The 15,750-nt window shown below is 27.4% G+C and overlaps 5 protein-coding genes across 5 annotated transcripts; 2 read left to right on the forward strand and 3 right to left on the reverse strand.

The window, feature by feature from the left end:
* Positions 1–9: 9 nt before the first annotated feature.
* LOC122850888 (transmembrane 9 superfamily member 4) lies at positions 10–3,359 on the forward strand. Its single transcript, XM_044149946.1, has 5 exons — positions 10–245; positions 554–1,379; positions 1,446–2,082; positions 2,179–2,362; positions 2,436–3,359. Exons 1-5 carry the CDS (start codon positions 243–245, stop codon positions 2,673–2,675), a joined length of 1,890 nt encoding a protein of 629 aa, XP_044005881.1. The 5' UTR covers positions 10–242; the 3' UTR covers positions 2,676–3,359.
* LOC122850896 (metallophosphoesterase 1) lies at positions 3,353–5,799 on the reverse strand. The gene is made up of 4 exons (XM_044149954.1): positions 5,045–5,799; positions 4,803–4,948; positions 4,342–4,721; positions 3,353–4,275 (listed from the first exon to the last, which is right to left on the reverse strand). Exons 1-4 carry the CDS (start codon positions 5,153–5,155, stop codon positions 3,764–3,766), a joined length of 1,149 nt encoding a protein of 382 aa, XP_044005889.1. The 5' UTR covers positions 5,156–5,799; the 3' UTR covers positions 3,353–3,763.
* A 178-nt stretch (positions 5,800–5,977) lies between these two features.
* On the forward strand, positions 5,978–6,938 carry LOC122850915 (translocon-associated protein subunit delta). The gene is made up of 2 exons (XM_044149969.1): positions 5,978–6,357; positions 6,506–6,938. Exons 1-2 carry the CDS (start codon positions 6,109–6,111, stop codon positions 6,764–6,766), a joined length of 510 nt encoding a protein of 169 aa, XP_044005904.1. The 5' UTR covers positions 5,978–6,108; the 3' UTR covers positions 6,767–6,938.
* A 3-nt stretch (positions 6,939–6,941) lies between these two features.
* Positions 6,942–7,838, reverse strand: LOC122850906 (proteasome assembly chaperone 2). Its single transcript, XM_044149962.1, has 2 exons — positions 7,442–7,838; positions 6,942–7,368 (listed from the first exon to the last, which is right to left on the reverse strand). Exons 1-2 carry the CDS (start codon positions 7,772–7,774, stop codon positions 6,964–6,966), a joined length of 738 nt encoding a protein of 245 aa, XP_044005897.1. The 5' UTR covers positions 7,775–7,838; the 3' UTR covers positions 6,942–6,963.
* Positions 7,839–11,347: 3,509 nt separating this feature from the next.
* LOC122860281 lies at positions 11,348–15,426 on the reverse strand. The gene is made up of 5 exons (XM_044164026.1): positions 15,351–15,426; positions 15,016–15,278; positions 14,656–14,936; positions 14,454–14,577; positions 11,348–11,693 (listed from the first exon to the last, which is right to left on the reverse strand). Coding segments are annotated over exons 2-5 (753 nt in total). The 5' UTR covers positions 15,018–15,278; positions 15,351–15,426.
* Between the last annotated feature and the right edge of the window lie 324 nt (positions 15,427–15,750).

Below are 15,750 nucleotides of genomic sequence, written 5' to 3' on the forward strand. Positions count from 1 at the left end.
ATGTTTTACACACATGTAGATAAAATACACAACAATGTATGTAAAACTTATGTAAATTCTTATTTCTTAGCGGCATTACTCATCAGCACTTAGAACTCTTAAAAGTACTGTAAAGCAAAGTAAATCTTTGTCTTGTGATAACAGTTATTACTGTTAATGGTGCATAATAGAAAGTTAACAAAACAACGTATAAAAAAAACTAGTCGGCGTGGCGTTAATTCGTCAAGAACAACGTCACAAAAATGGTAAGTTAAAAACAATAATCTGTCAGTCATCACAGTAAATACCACAAAAAATTTCTTATGAAAATTATATTGATTTTATTTTCCTTTTGTTGATTTTTGTTTCCTTAATATTCACAATACTGCAATTGATATTAATCATTTAAAATATTAAATTATAATGACATATCCTTGATGACAATTAACCAAACAATTACTCTCTTTAAATTATCATTATTTCAAGAAAAAAAAAAAATTTATCGTTCACTAATCCCATTTCACTTGTTGATTCGTTAAAAATCATAAAATTTATATGTAGGTATTTTTTTTAGGAACGATTAAAATTACTAACAGTAACAGTGATATCGTCATTGTTAATACAACAAATAAATTGTTTTTATGTGCCTGGTGTTGCTCCAGTTGAATTTAAAAATGGTCAAAAAATTGAAATAAAAGCTGTTAAAATGACAAGTACACATACACAATTACCATATGAATATTATTCATTACGTTTTTGTTTACCAAAAAATGGTTCATTTCAATATAAATCTGAAAATCTTGGTGAAGTATTACGTGGTGATAGAATTGTAAATACACCATATGATGTTGCTATGAAAGAGGATGTATCATGTCGTTTATTGTGTCATTCACGATCAAGTCCAATGACATGGAGTGAAGAAGATTCAAAACTTGTTATTGAAAGAATACAGCATGAATATACTGTACATTTATTAATTGATAATTTACCGATTGCAACAAGACAATTACATAAAGATGATAATCTCATTGTTTATCATGGTTATAGACTTGGTGGTATATTAAATGGTCTACCATATATTAATAATTATTTAAAACTTAAATTAAAATATCATAAACATGGTGAAAATGAATTTCGTGTTGTTGGCTTTGAAGTTGAGCCAAGATCAGTTGATTATACACAAATCGTTTTTGAAGATAATACATGTCATGTACCTGATAAGACAAATTTTCAATATGTTAATGAAAAAGGAACAAAATTATTATTTTTATATTCTGTTGAATGGACTAAATCAGACATAAGTTGGGCAAGTAGATGGGATATTTATCTTGGTATGAGTGATGTTGAAATTCATTGGTTTTCAATTGTCAATTCTTTGGTTGTTGTATTTTTTCTCTCAGGTAATTATTATAAATAATACAAATGTATGAATATAATTAATAGTATTTAAAATGTATAATTTATAGGAATTCTTACAATGATTATGGTAAGAACATTGAGACGTGATATTGCAAGATATAATGCTGGTGACTGTGATAGTTTAACTGGACTTGATGAATCAATTGAAGAAACTGGATGGAAATTAGTACATGGTGATGTTTTTCGCCCACCAACAAATTCACGTTTTTTTGCAGCTGTTATTGGAAGTGGAATACAAATTTTTTTTATGGCATTAATAACAATATTTTTCGCAATGTTGGGAATGTTATCCCCAGCAAGTCGTGGTGCACTTGCCACATGTGCAATATTTCTTTATGTATTTTCTGGTTTAATCGCTGGTTATTTTTCAGCAAGATTATACAAAACAATGAAAGGAAGAGAATGGAAACGTGCTGCTTTCTTAACAGCAACACTTTATCCTGGTATTGTTTTTGTAACATGTTTTTTTTTGAATTTTTTTATATGGGGTAAACATAGTTCTGGTGCTGTACCATTTGTAACAATGGTTGCATTATTATTTTTATGGTTTGGTATATCATTACCATTAGTTTATCTTGGTTACTTTTTTGGTTATCGTAAACAGCCATTTACACATCCAGTTAGAACAAATCAAATACCAAGACAAATTCCTGATCAATTGTGGTACATGAATCCAGTATTATGGTGAGTTTATTTAACATTTTGTTGTTTTTGTTAATTTTTAAATTGAAATATCTATACACAGTTGAAATGATTAAACAACTTTTTTTCGTTTTACAGTACATTGATGGCTGGAATTCTTCCATTTGGTGCAGTATTTATTGAATTATTATTCATTTTAACTGCTTTATGGGAAAATCAATTTTACTATCTTTTTGGTTTTCTATTTCTTGTTTTTTGTATTCTCGTCATTTCATGCTCACAAATATCAATTGTCATGGTGTACTTTCAATTATGTGGTGAAGTAAGTTTATATTTATTTTATTTTAAATATTTAATTTATCATTAAAACAACTTAAAATAATTTTAATTTATAGGATTACAGATGGTGGTGGAGAAGTTTTATTGCAAGTGGTGGATCAGCAGTTTACGTATTAGCATATTCAGTATTTTACTTTATGACTAAACTTGAAATAACTGAGCTTGTACCAACACTTCTCTATTTCGGCTATACTGCATTAATGGTACTCACATTCTGGTTATTAACTGGTACTATTGGATTTTTTGCAGCTTATGCATTTATCAGGAAAATTTATGCAGCTGTCAAAATTGACTAGTCAATGTATGTGTCTCAAAAAAGAAAAAAAAAAATTATTTTTATTTGTTTAAAAAATTATTGTCATATTCTGAAGAAACAAAAAAATTAGTTTCAACAGAAATAAAAATTCATTCAATCTCCATAGCATGTATGTTAATAAAATTATATTTTTCAATATAATTTTTTTTTTTTTTCTTTAATATTATTAATATTAATGAATTAGAAAAAAATCAAGAAATATAATAATTTGTATTTATTAATAAATAAAATTCATTGAATAATTTCGTATAAAAAAAAAAAAAAATTAGCTATTGGTACTTACTGATTTAGTTATCAATATCAAAAACTCAAAAAAAATAAAAAATAAAAAATGTCACGAGTAAAATTCAAAAAAGAAAAAATTAATTGGAATACAACAAATCATAAAATCATATTCTAATATAAGATTATAAAAAATAAATTATTTCTAAAAGTAGTTCTAGCGTTTAATTAAATTTTTTAGAATATCACGAATTTTATAACAATTAGGACATTTTTCAATTATTAATTTGACAATAATACTGCCCTATTTCGCCCGAACTATAAATAATTTATTTTAAGCAATATTTATAATTATTAAAAAAATTGAATTTCGTAGCATTTTGAATATAAAATATAAAAAAAAGCTAGTTAGTATTTTTAAACAATGTTATTATGTTGTGTTCAATAATCATATTAATTTAAACAATAAATCTTAAAAATCATATTTTAATAAAATCAATGTTTTTTCTTAGCTACATAAAAATCTCTTTATTTGTTACTAACGCTAGAACTACTGTAAATATTTATTTTATGTACAGCTTTTAATTATTATTATTATTATTATTATTATTATGGTACATGAAGTGATGAAAAAACATCAAGATTCCAATTGAATATCATTGCTGTTGTATTCAATAATTATAATATAAAATTTGATAATTAAATTATCATAAATAATTACCAAATGGATATGAATAATAAAATTGTTACTAAAATAAAAATAAATAAAATTAATTGTAAAAATTCATATAAAAACATAAAAAAAAACTATTTTATTTATTATTAAATATTTTATTTAACCCTGTATCACTGAAGTTTTAGCAAATGATAATGATTGATACGTTGTTTAATTTTTAAAACAACATAAAATAATATAAAAATACCTCCAAATATATAAATTTTAATGACTGTTGTTTCAAGTGGCATGTAACACTTTGATAATGCATAATTATTTGGAGTAAATATACCCATTAAATAAGATGGATTATTGATATTTCTCCAGCTGAATGATGGAATTGTAACTTCAAGAATATCTTGTCCATGCATCGTTCGACATCCATAGTGTGTATGACCATCAATAATAAGTCTAGGATTTAAAATGTCTAAAAGTTGCTCAGTTGCTTCTCTCGATAGACATTCCCATCGTTCACGAAATTTAATATCTTTTATATTATCAGGTGCTTGGTCTGACTCAGAACATAGTGCATCAGATTCACGATACATTGGATAATGTTGAAGTAATATTGGACGACTATAACGTTTTATTATATTATTATTTGAGCAATCATTTCCAATGCCTTTTGAACATTTTAATTGTTCTGTTGAAAAATTATGTATTAGTTATTATTTATAAAAGTTTCATAATATTAAAAATAATAACTTACTTGAAATTTTATTAATTGCAATTTCAGTTGGTTTACAAAGAAAACATCCATCACCCTCAAGTGCCATACTATTTACCAAAACAAAATGATTACCTCGTATTGTAAGTCTTTTACCGTTTTGTGCTTTCATTGATTCCATAAATCTTTTATTCAAATATGGTGTTATAACATAATGAAATCCCATATCATGATTACCAGCAACAACATAAATTTTTTTTTTATGTGGTACTTTAAATATTGAATTGAATCTTCGAACGTATTCATTGTATTCAGCAGCATTGACCCACGAACCCTCATCAAATACATCACCAAGAATAAATATTACATCTGGCTGATGAAGAGTTATTGCAGTTTGAAATGATCTGTACATTTGCCATTCTCTAAATGAAAGGAAATATTTTCATTATTTGTAAGATAAATTGATTCAATACTATTTTTTAATTAATTTTTTTTTTACCAACCTTCTGAGTTTATCAAACCAGTGTCCTTTTCTAGGACCCAATAAATGGGTATCAGCAAGAAACAATGCTTTTACAGGTTGTTCATCAGATTCTGGAGGAGCAATATTTGGATCTGTTTTGTCTGGATCTAAAGCTGGCCATCCACACTGGATATTTTAAAATTTATTTGCATAAAATAATATATCAATTATATAATCAAACATTTATAAATATCTATATATTAATAAATTTTCTAAAATTACCTGAGCAAGTGCAATGTAGTAGACAACATATTCACAAAAAAATAGTAAAAAAATTGAAGCAACAAATGCTTGAAATAAATAATGTTTACAAAAATTTTTTCTACCAAACATTTGTTAGTTTTTTATGACTACTTTGATTATGAAACTAGAAATCAAATGTGATTCTTTTAGTATGAATTTTTTGGACACATTGTCATTGTTGTTGTTATTATATTATTGTTATGTTGATATTTAGCTTGTTTATCAGATCACATGATAATTTGATGAGTTTTGACAAGTTTTGACCATGAGTAATAATGAATGAATCCCTCAGTTGCTGCGCGTGTGCGTGTTCATAGGCATTTTTATTTACTTTTTGAATTACTCATTTATTTTTAATTTTTAAATTCTTAACTAATAATAATTTAATAAAAGTTATATTATAAATTTATTATTATAAATTAGAAAACAATTTTTGGAAGTTATTTACAGAGTAGTATTTATTTATTTACTTATATACTCAATACTGATATTACTTTTAATGATTTAAAAATGATATTAGTCAATAAATTGTGTTATTTATTAACTTTGTGCTTTTAAAAATGAGCATAAACGTAATTATGACAGCCATGCTTACTCAATGGCATATTCCATAATACATATTTATTATGACTTATGAATTATGATAGATATGTAAATAATACAAAATAATAACAATACTTTGACCATGACCTTCTGAACAATTTTTCCCTGCACTTAAAAATTTTGTTTTTAGTGCATGACAGTGCGCAATGCGCAGACAGGATCATAGTTACTACTTCCAAAATTGAAAATGTGTAGCGTTGCTGTTGTTTGCCACTGTGGCTCCACGCATTTTAAAAATTTCGTGACGTGGCTTCAAATACGTGCAAATACACACACATCAAAAGTACAGATTATATATTTTTCTGTTCATCCAACAACATTGTATAAAATTTGTCTTCAACCAGGCAAGATTAATCAGAAGTTCTTTGCTCCAAAAAAAAAAAAAAAAACTTTAAATATTGAATTAAATTATATTTAGTTAACAAAATTCTAATAAAATAATGAAGTCATTCTCAGTTTTGTGTGCACTTCTCGTGTTTGTTTACGGTATTGCTGCTGAAACTTGTCTGAATCCCCAGGTGACATCCACATCATATGTCACTGAAGATGCAACAATATTAACAAATGTTGCATTTACAACTCAATTTACACTAAAATGCAGCAATGGTGTTAATGATATTTCACTTTATGCTGAATGTGAGGGAAAATCGCTGCCGGCTGTAAGACTCAGTGCTGACAATAAATATCAGGTTATTATTTTTAATATTTATCCGTCAACAGATGTATAAATAACTTACTAATTTTTTAACTGTAAAAAAAATGTTATTCTTGTGTGACAATTTGATGTACAACAAAGTATTGTTTAAAAAATTATTTGTTTATTTATTTTTTTTCCAGGTTTCTTGGACTGATGATGTCAAAAAAGCAAGATCTGGAGATTACATTGTTAAGTTGTACGATCAAGACAGTTATGCAGCAATCAGAAAAGCCATTCGTAATGGCGAAGATCCAGCAACAATTAAATCACTTGCTGTTGTCGTACTTAACAACCCAGGAGTCTATCAAGGACCTTGGATCAACTCAGAACTTCTTGCTGTTTTTCTTGCAATTGGTGTATCATACGTTGCATTTACAACAAAATCAAAACTCCTTGCTTAAATAGTTATTATCTAGTTTAATTTCATCATACGTATTTATAAAATGTGAAAAAACAAAAATTATAACTCATCAAGAAAAAAGACACATTGTGTTTGAATTAAAGTGTAAATAATTAACTTTTTTTGTTTTTTATTTCAAAAAAAAAATATATATATAGGTATATAAAGAATAATTTGACAATAGTGTTGTTTATTAATTTAATAAATGTCTGATGGTGCTGGATTGCCAAAGAGAAATTCCCATGATGATGGATATTTAGTTTGTTTAACAACAATATTTATCCAGCCTGATAAATATTTTATTAACCCAGTAGCATCTGGTACATTATCACCTTCTGAACAAAATACCAATAATATTGCTGATGGTATTTCATTTGTGATAAAAAAATCATAAAGTTTTTTAGCAAATCCACCACCTGGTATTGACAATTCTTCAGTATTTGTAAATGGATTTTTTTCAGTTTCCAATGGAAGCCAATTGAGTTCTTTGAATTTTTTACCATGATTTTTTTCAATAATTGGAGATACAATATAACGCATTGGCATCGTATGAATTTGAGCATCATTTCTTGTATGTGCCCATGCACTTGTTAATATTATAACCTGTTGATAATTTATTTAAAATAAATTCATATGAAAATTTATTAACTTTTTAAAATAATTTTAGATGACTTACTTTTTCAATTTTTTCCATTTGAACAAATTGCTTGACATCATTGAAAAATTTATTTAATCTTTTAACTGGTGGTGATCTGATTTGTATTGAAACAATTTTACTATCAGGATCATAATAAATATCACCTGATGTACAAACATCATTTGATTCTGTTGAATAAGGATCAGCACCAATTATCGGAATAAAACCAGAACTCAATACATAACCAATTTTTTTCATTTGTGTACTTGATATTAATATATCAATTGCCAATTGTCCAACATTACCAACTGCAACCGCTGGTAAAACTAGTGTATAACCAGTTAAATCAATTTTTTCTGATAATTTTAACATTTTATTAATTATTTTTATATTGTTTGAAAATTTAGCAAATCACTTATATAAATTCCAATATATATAAATATAATAACAATAGTTGACAGATTCACATATAAATATGAAAGTCCCTACAGCCGCAACTGGTTACATTTTGATTTTGACTAGTTAAAAATCTATCTAGTGATTAACTAAAGGATTGTTTGAAGCGGGATTTTTCGAAATTTTTTTTATACAAAGCATATAATAGAAAAAATATGATTATTTCAAATTACTTTTTTTACAAATATTAACCAATTATTGAGATTCAATCATATAAAAAATATGGTGCACTTCAGTAACCCAGTCATAAACACACTAACAATAATGACTATTTTTGGCAAAATAATGGAAATATCGATAGTTTTTGAATAAATTTTATTTATTACTTCTTTTTTTTACCATGTCATGATGTACTGTTTTTTAAAAACATGATATAACTCTAAAAGATAACCCCTGTTAACAAAAAAAAAAAATAATTAAAATATGCAGGGTGGGATGAAGGAATAATTTGAAGCACCAATTCATTCAAAAGCCCACATTATAATTATCAAAATTTTTTTTCTTGACGATACAGTAGATGTGTCGTCGAGAAAATATTATTTTTAAAAAAAGTGAATTTTTTTCTCTTTAAATTCAGAACATTTAAATTAAAACATGTAGGATCCCTGGTGAAAATGATTTCATTCGGCGCTTTTACGAGAACGAATCACTAGCTATTACAGAGCAAATTAAAATTACCCTGGTAACTCCGTTTTTGGCCCATTTCCTGAGAAATTACTCCAGCATGACTTCAATGACGGATAAATTACTCCAACATGAGATCAATGCTGGATTTTTGTCTTCTTCATTGTCTGAAATAATTTTCTTCATGCCGAAATAATTTTGCCGGTACTAATTTCATGCCAACGAAATTATTCCGGCATGAATCTCATGCCGGAAAACTTTCTCCGACAATTGGCCAAAAACGGAGTAATGCCGGAGTAATATTTCTACCAGAGTAATATTACAGAACCCCTAATTATAATATGAACCTATAAATAAGATAATAAAATATTAAAATAATTTATTAACAGTTTAGACACATTACTTTTACGTAAATTATCTTTTATTATTAATAATTTATATGATTTAAAAGCATAAGGTTATGATAGGTTAGGGAGCGAGCTGTCATACAGGCACACAAAACACAAGACCACCGCTAGCGTTAGTTTATGAAAACTTATTACCATTAAAATCAAAAGCAAATCAATAGCAAACCAATAGCTGCAAATCAGGAACAAAAAAAATTCATAAAAATTAATAAATGAATATTAATGTTAATTATTTTATGCCATTTTATTATTTTCATTATTATTTTTTAGTCATTTTAACTTAAAAAAAAATATATATAGAAAAAAAAAAAAGTACATCCAGTCTGCGCAGTAACCATTCCATAGCAAATCAAGAGCTAATCAAGAACGAATCCAGCGAACGTTTCAATTGCAAATCAAGAGCAAAAAAAAATCATAAAAATTAATAAATAAAATTATTATTTTTTTTTCTTAAATTCATTTATGTACTTGAATTTTTTTTCTTCGTTTGATCAGTAATTTTCTTGGATTATAAAAAATACGTCTTGAACCAGCTTACTTCTAAAATCTAGAACATTTTGTTATAATCCAAGACCTATTTGGTCATAAACCAAGAACTTACTTCTAAAAAATAAAAATTAGAACATTTTGTTATGAATCAAGAAATTTTTGTCATTATATTTGAGAACTTTTTTATTTAGTTTATAAGACGTATTTGTTATAATCAAAGACAATATTTTTATAATTCAAGAAATTTTTCGTTCTCTAATTAAGAAGTTTTTTATTTAATATAAGACAATTTTTCCATAATCCAAGAACTTTTTTGGAACTTTTTTGGAACCACAAAACTTCTGCATTTTGAAAGTTTGTTTTTTCAGTGTATGTCTTATGCGAAAGCAAAAAAAAAAAAAAAAATTTACTAATTTACAGTTTGTCAAAATGCCGATAAATATTATTGAATTGAATACAAATTATCGGATTACAGTCGGTGAAGTTTGGCTGATGACGAAAATCGTGATTGCAAAAGCGAGTTCGTCACAATATTCAATCGCGAATGATTAATTAACTCCGAAATTTACTTCACGATCGAAGTTTTTTACTGCTGAAGTAGTATTTGTGTGGGTACCCAGGGAAAAATCGGCAGATCAAATCAGATCAAACTTGATGTGCGCATAGATCAAATCTTATCGGACCAGATGTGACTAGATCAAACTTGATCTGGACTCAGATCATACTATATCTAACCAGATTAAACTTGATCTGTTTAGATCAAACGTGATCTGACTAGATCTAATCTGATAAAACTGGATCTGGGAAGAATCAGATCTGGAATATGCTAGATCAAGCCAGTAATGATTATTGGACAATTTCAGATCTGACTTGATCTGGATAAAAATTTATTAATTTAATAAAAATAATTTCAAATTAGTCAATGCTCGATTGAAGAATTTGGTTTTTCTTCTTATAGTTTTAATGAAATACAATTAAGAATTCTATATTTTTACGATAAATAATTGACATCACTCGAACCGCTGGTCAAATAAGATTCAATCTGGACGCAGATCAAGTTTGATCTGTACCTAGATCTGATCAGATCAAATCTTATCTGAGCCACATCAAATTAGATCAAATTAGATCTGGCTCAGATCAAATTAGATCTAATTTGATCTGATTTGATCTGACGATTTTTCTTTTGAGTTAGGAAATATGGGCTTAGCTTTAGTTATAGCCAAACGATCAATATCTACATTCCTTTTTTATTTTTTTTTCTAAGTCCATTTTTTTTTCTAAGTAAAAAATCTTGCGGCTAAGTAAAAAATTTGGCTGGTAAAATAATGTAGATATTATTTGTTTGGCTATAATTAAGGCTAAGTAAAAAATCTGGCGGCAAAGTAAAATATCTCGCGGCTAATAAAAAAATCTAGCTTTTTACGAAAAAAAATAACGTCCCTTATTTTGAAACTTGGCAAAACTAGATAGAATGTAAAGAGAACCGTGAATGGTAGAAAGGCCAGAATAGACGATAAGTCACGTCCCTCATCGTGGGGGCCACGGCACTGAATTCGGATATTCCAGGTAATTCATCAAGTCACTGGTTCGAAGCCTTGATTAATAATAAATTTAAAAATAAAAAATAGCTAGGCAGTCAAGAACTTAAAAATAAATAAATTGAAATAAAATCATAAAATATTTACTTTTTTTTCATTATTGCTGAGAAAGAAAACCCTACTTTTTACTGGTGAACATATAGTAAAAGTTACAATATATATAATGTATATAACATATGAAACATAGTAAGAATTAACTTCTTTTTTTAAAAAAAGATAATATACTTATTTTCTTCTCCGTGCAGACGGTCATTAGAAATCTTTTTAGAACAAGGATTCTTCATCTCAATTAATTCTCAGATAATAGGAAAATATTTCAAATAAATATTGATGACAATGACATTCCAAAGGTTATTTTCAAGATGAGTTTTTCAAACGGACTTTTCAACTTCAGGTATCGTGATATTCTCAGTATTCAAATCGTAATAAACTGATAGTGGATTCATGTACATGGTTAAATTTAACGGATATAATTTTAAAGAAATATATCCACCAGATGTACCATCAAGTTGTCCCTTGTGAAATAGTTCAATTCCCGTAATTGGCACGCTCGTTTCAGGTGCGACTTCTAAAAGATCAAAAAATGGAATAGTTGTTTGTGATGCGTCTTTAAACAAGTCTGATGCTCTAATAGAAATAAATTGATTTTCTTTAGAATCATGCAAATTTTTTTCAAATTTAAGTGGATCATCAGGATGATTTAAAATCAATTCAGGTCTGAAATGTGTAAATTAATCATTATTATTATATATACATTAGGGTGGTCCTTAAAAAGGCTATGGTGGAATTTGATCACTCTCACCCCCTCATTTAGTTAGAAATATATAAAAAAAAATTCTCTCAAATTTTCAGAATTTTTACTCAACATTAACCCGTGCCGCAAAAGCTTATTTTCTATTTTCGATTTCGGGATTTTTAGCAAGATTACGATATTCATAGAGACAAGATTTTATGAATAATATTAGAACGTCATTGCAAGCAAAAAATATTGGTCGCAACAGAACTTCGATATCTCGAATACTGTTCGAGGTATCGAAGAAACATGATATTGAATTTTTCTTTTCGTCATTTTTTTAGTAGATAAATAGTTTAGTAAAGAAAAAAATTTTGGAATCGATTTTATTAGTATTTTTTACGAGGAATATTGTGGTTCAAACAGAAATATCGTACCTTCAACTGTTTTCGAGATACTGAGCTTTGAAGGTAAAATATATCGAAATATATTACTAACTTTTCATTGATTTAATATTTTTAAATAATTATAAATTTAAAAAAAATCAATATTAATAATGATTCTAGTAAGATTTTTTACGGAGAAAAACAATAGTGATGATAAAAATTTAATATCTCTATCCATTTTCGAGACATCGATTATTGAAAATTAAAAATATCGATATATTTATAAGATGACGAGTTGTAACTAGAAAAAACTAGATTCCATAGTTATATTACAACTTGAATAAAAGGATATAACTTTCGTTTTTAATGAAATAATGTAAAAGCCAACTTGCAAGAGTTCATGATGGTGAAGCTGCCCCTTCCACATTTCTTTTCATAAGAGCCCACCAGATTGAGTGAGTGAGAGCTATGCTTCCCCACCATAAATTCTTGCCAGTCGGCCTTTAGCTGATGAAAAGATGAAGCTAAGGAAGCAATTATGCCGGTAAAATAACGTAGATTTTGTCCCTGGTGAAAATAATCTCTCCAGATTTACTCCGGATTTCTCATGATTTCTCCGGACTTACTCCGGGTTTTCTACGTAATTGAGACTTTCAGAGATATTTATGGAGTAATCTCCAGACTATTTCTATAATATCTCCGCATTTTTTCCGGAATTTTCGCTTTAAAAACAAACACAAAAAATCGGAAAAATCAATAAAGAAACTAGAAATAAGAGTTTACCTACGAAAAATAAAAAAGAAATTTTGTCTGAAAAAATCCGGAGAAAATGTGGAAAAACTCTGGAATAATATCTCCGGAAGTCTCAATCGCGTAGAAAATCCGGAGAGATTATTTCTACCAGGGGTGTGTTTGGTTATAATTAAGACTAAGTAAAAGATCTAGCGGCTAAGTGAAAAATCCAGGTGAGGAAAAGATGTAGCTAAAGAGAAGAACGTAGCGGGTAAAATAATGTAGATATTGTATGTTTAGCTATAATTAAGGGATATCCAGCACAAATCAAAAATACGGATAGAGTCTTGAAATTTTTTAAGTAGCTTAATGAAATAGTAATACACACGCTCAAATTTTATGATAATTTTCTTGTAGCTAATTACTAAGAAATTGATTAATAAAGTAGGCTACTTTTTTGGAGGTTATACATAGGTTCTTATGGAGAGCCCGGTTGAGTTTTTAGAAACCTGGTTAGCCATTTCACGAAAAATACGGCTAGCTTTATCAAAAACTAAGTATAGATAGAGGAAACAATAAGGAAACTTTTGATATAAAAATTAATAGGGCTTTGAGACCTTTTTATTTTACAATAAATAAAAATAAATTTTTGTCCTTGTCTAAATACTTAAGTGGAAGTGAGAAACAAGATTTTCTCCTTTTTTTTTTATCTCGTTCGCACTCATAGAAATATTATGTTTCTGAATGCCATCCGCAAGAGGTCTCTAGATATGCGCGGGTAACACCTTAAGGCTAAATAAATGATATAACAAAGGTCAAGATATAGCTGAGAAAAGATCTAGCGGCTATAAGGAAAACATTTTTCTTTATCCAAGTTGGAATATGACTTTGGAATCTAGTTTTTTCTAGTTACAACTCGTCATCTTATTAATATATCGATATTTTTAATTTTCAATAAACGATGTCTCGAAAATGGATAGAGATATTAAATTTTTATCATCACTATTGTTTTTCTCCGCAAGAAATCTTACTAGAATCATTATTAATATTGATTTTTTTTAAATTTATAATTATTTAAAAATATTAAATCAATGAAAAGTTAGTAATATATTTCGATATATTTTACCTTCAAAGCTCAGTATCTCGAAAACTGTGAAAGGTACGATATTTCTGTTTGCACCACAATATTCCTCGTAAAAAATACTAGTAAAATCGATTCCAAAATTTTTTTCTTTACTAAACTATTTATCTACTAAAAAAATGACGAAAAGAAAAATTTAATATCATGTTTCTTCGATACCTCGAAAAGTATTCGAGATATCGAAGTTCTGTTGCGACCAATATTTTTTGCTTGCAATGACGTTCTAATATTATTCATAAAATCTTGTCTCTATGAATATCGTAATCTTGCTAAAAATCCCGAAATCGAAAATAGAAAAAGCTTTTGCGGCACGGGTTAATGTTGAGTAAAAATTCTGAAAATTTGAGAGAATTTTTTTTTATATATTTCTAACCAAATGAGGGGGTGAGAGTGATTAAATTCCACCATAGCCTTTTTAAGGACCACCCTAATATACATAATCCAAACATTTTGATAATAATAAGTTTAATTTGAATTTTTATTACAGCTGTTCACATGATTGTTCTTTATATTTTCTTTCAGTAGTAACGTTTCCATGTTGATAATTAAAACCATCATATTTGGTTTCAAGTTTCAAAGAGTTGAAATTCTCATATTTGAATCTCACTCCTAAAAATAAACAATTTTCCATAATTACTTAAGTTATTATATATTCTTTCTTTCTTGTATTTTACAATTTTTATATACCAGTCAACAAATGTTCTTCATCAAAAGTTAGTTTTTGTAAACATATCTTTCTTGAATTAAGTTGATCTATCAAGATAAAATCTAAATATTCTTTTAATAAACTTGTTGTTCCATTCGTAAAAGATGCCACATTAGGAAAATTTCCATTATATTCAAATGTTGGAAGTGGAATCCATCTTTCAGTTTTTTTATCAACTCCTCCATAGGGCAAAAGATTACCTTCTCGAAGCTGAATGTGAATCATTCGATCTTTTGCAACAAGACGTGCACCAGTTGCTACCCTACAACCAAATAATCATGCATTAAATTATGTTTGAAATAAAAATATATACTGTTTAATACTTGAGGCGTATACTCAACATGTTATCACTTGTTTCAGACCAAAACAAACTTATAGCTCGGATCGTATCGTTCCTAGTGTGAATACTACCATCTAGGCAATCGCAATAAACCGGATAAAATTCATTGATCGTATAATATGGATGAGTCCCTATCACAACACGTGACAATTGAGTCGACTGACATGGATGACTTGTATCACCAAATATAATTTTATTAAACGTCACAAGATTTTCGATTTTTATCCAATAATAATTTTTAGTACTCGTTTGATCTTCTTCATTCTAAATAAGTTTTATTAAAATTATATTTCCACAATCATTATTTTTAAGATTCCAATCATATTTTCAACTTACTCGTTGACAATACTCGATACTCCGTGCTGTTTTACAATTCGAAATCCAACCAGGACAAATTTTATCATCGTTAACATTATGGTCTATGCAGTTGTTATGTAATCGACATAATTGGAAAGTATATGGTATTGTATCTTTGATTTTATTATAAAGCATAAAATTCTCTTTATCGAGTACAGTAGTGTATAACATATTGTTAAAAGATGCATATGTTTTATTACCTTAAAAAAACAACAACGTTTTTATTTTTTTCAAGTAAAACTTCTTTAAAAAAAAAAAAAATATAGTCAAGTCCTCCAAGTTGCACCCTAAGTGTTCCGTAGGATTTTTTTTTTTTAAATTTTTTTCTAACGTTCGATTTTTTTTTTATTTTTTAAGTTTTAAATTTTTTTAAACATGA

The sequence above is a fragment of the Aphidius gifuensis genome, linkage group LG1, assembly GCF_014905175.1.
Source record: "Aphidius gifuensis isolate YNYX2018 linkage group LG1, ASM1490517v1, whole genome shotgun sequence".
Taxonomy (NCBI): Eukaryota; Metazoa; Arthropoda; class Insecta; order Hymenoptera; family Braconidae; genus Aphidius; species Aphidius gifuensis.

What these genes read in the sequence shown, in the direction of transcription:
- LOC122850888 (XM_044149946.1), top strand. An exon ending in TGTTGTATTTTTTCTCTCAG is followed by an intron (nt 1,380 to 1,445) that starts GTAATTATTATA and finishes TATAATTTATAG; the next exon opens with GAATTCTTACAATGATTATG. An exon ending in TACATGAATCCAGTATTATG is followed by an intron (nt 2,083 to 2,178) that starts GTGAGTTTATTT and finishes TTCGTTTTACAG; the next exon opens with TACATTGATGGCTGGAATTC.
- LOC122850896 (XM_044149954.1), bottom strand. Translation starts at nt 5,155, where the DNA reads ATGTTTGGTAGAAAAAATTTTTGTAAACATTATTTATTTCAAGCATTT. An exon ending in ACTACATTGCACTTGCTCAG is followed by an intron (nt 4,949 to 5,044) that starts GTAATTTTAGAA and finishes TAAAATATCCAG; the next exon opens with TGTGGATGGCCAGCTTTAGA. An exon ending in TGGTTTGATAAACTCAGAAG is followed by an intron (nt 4,722 to 4,802) that starts GTTGGTAAAAAA and finishes CCTTTCATTTAG; the next exon opens with AGAATGGCAAATGTACAGAT.
- LOC122850915 (XM_044149969.1), top strand. Translation starts at nt 6,109, where the DNA reads ATGAAGTCATTCTCAGTTTTGTGTGCACTTCTCGTGTTTGTTTACGGT. An exon ending in GTGCTGACAATAAATATCAG is followed by an intron (nt 6,358 to 6,505) that starts GTTATTATTTTT and finishes TTTTTTTTCCAG; the next exon opens with GTTTCTTGGACTGATGATGT.
- LOC122850906 (XM_044149962.1), bottom strand. Translation starts at nt 7,774, where the DNA reads ATGTTAAAATTATCAGAAAAAATTGATTTAACTGGTTATACACTAGTT. An exon ending in AAATGGAAAAAATTGAAAAA is followed by an intron (nt 7,369 to 7,441) that starts GTAAGTCATCTA and finishes AATTATCAACAG; the next exon opens with GTTATAATATTAACAAGTGC.
- LOC122860281 (XM_044164026.1), bottom strand. An exon ending in TGAAGAACATTTGTTGACTG is followed by an intron (nt 14,578 to 14,655) that starts GTATATAAAAAT and finishes GTTTATTTTTAG; the next exon opens with GAGTGAGATTCAAATATGAG. An exon ending in GAACAATCATGTGAACAGCT is followed by an intron (nt 11,694 to 14,453) that starts GTAATAAAAATT and finishes TACACATTTCAG; the next exon opens with ACCTGAATTGATTTTAAATC.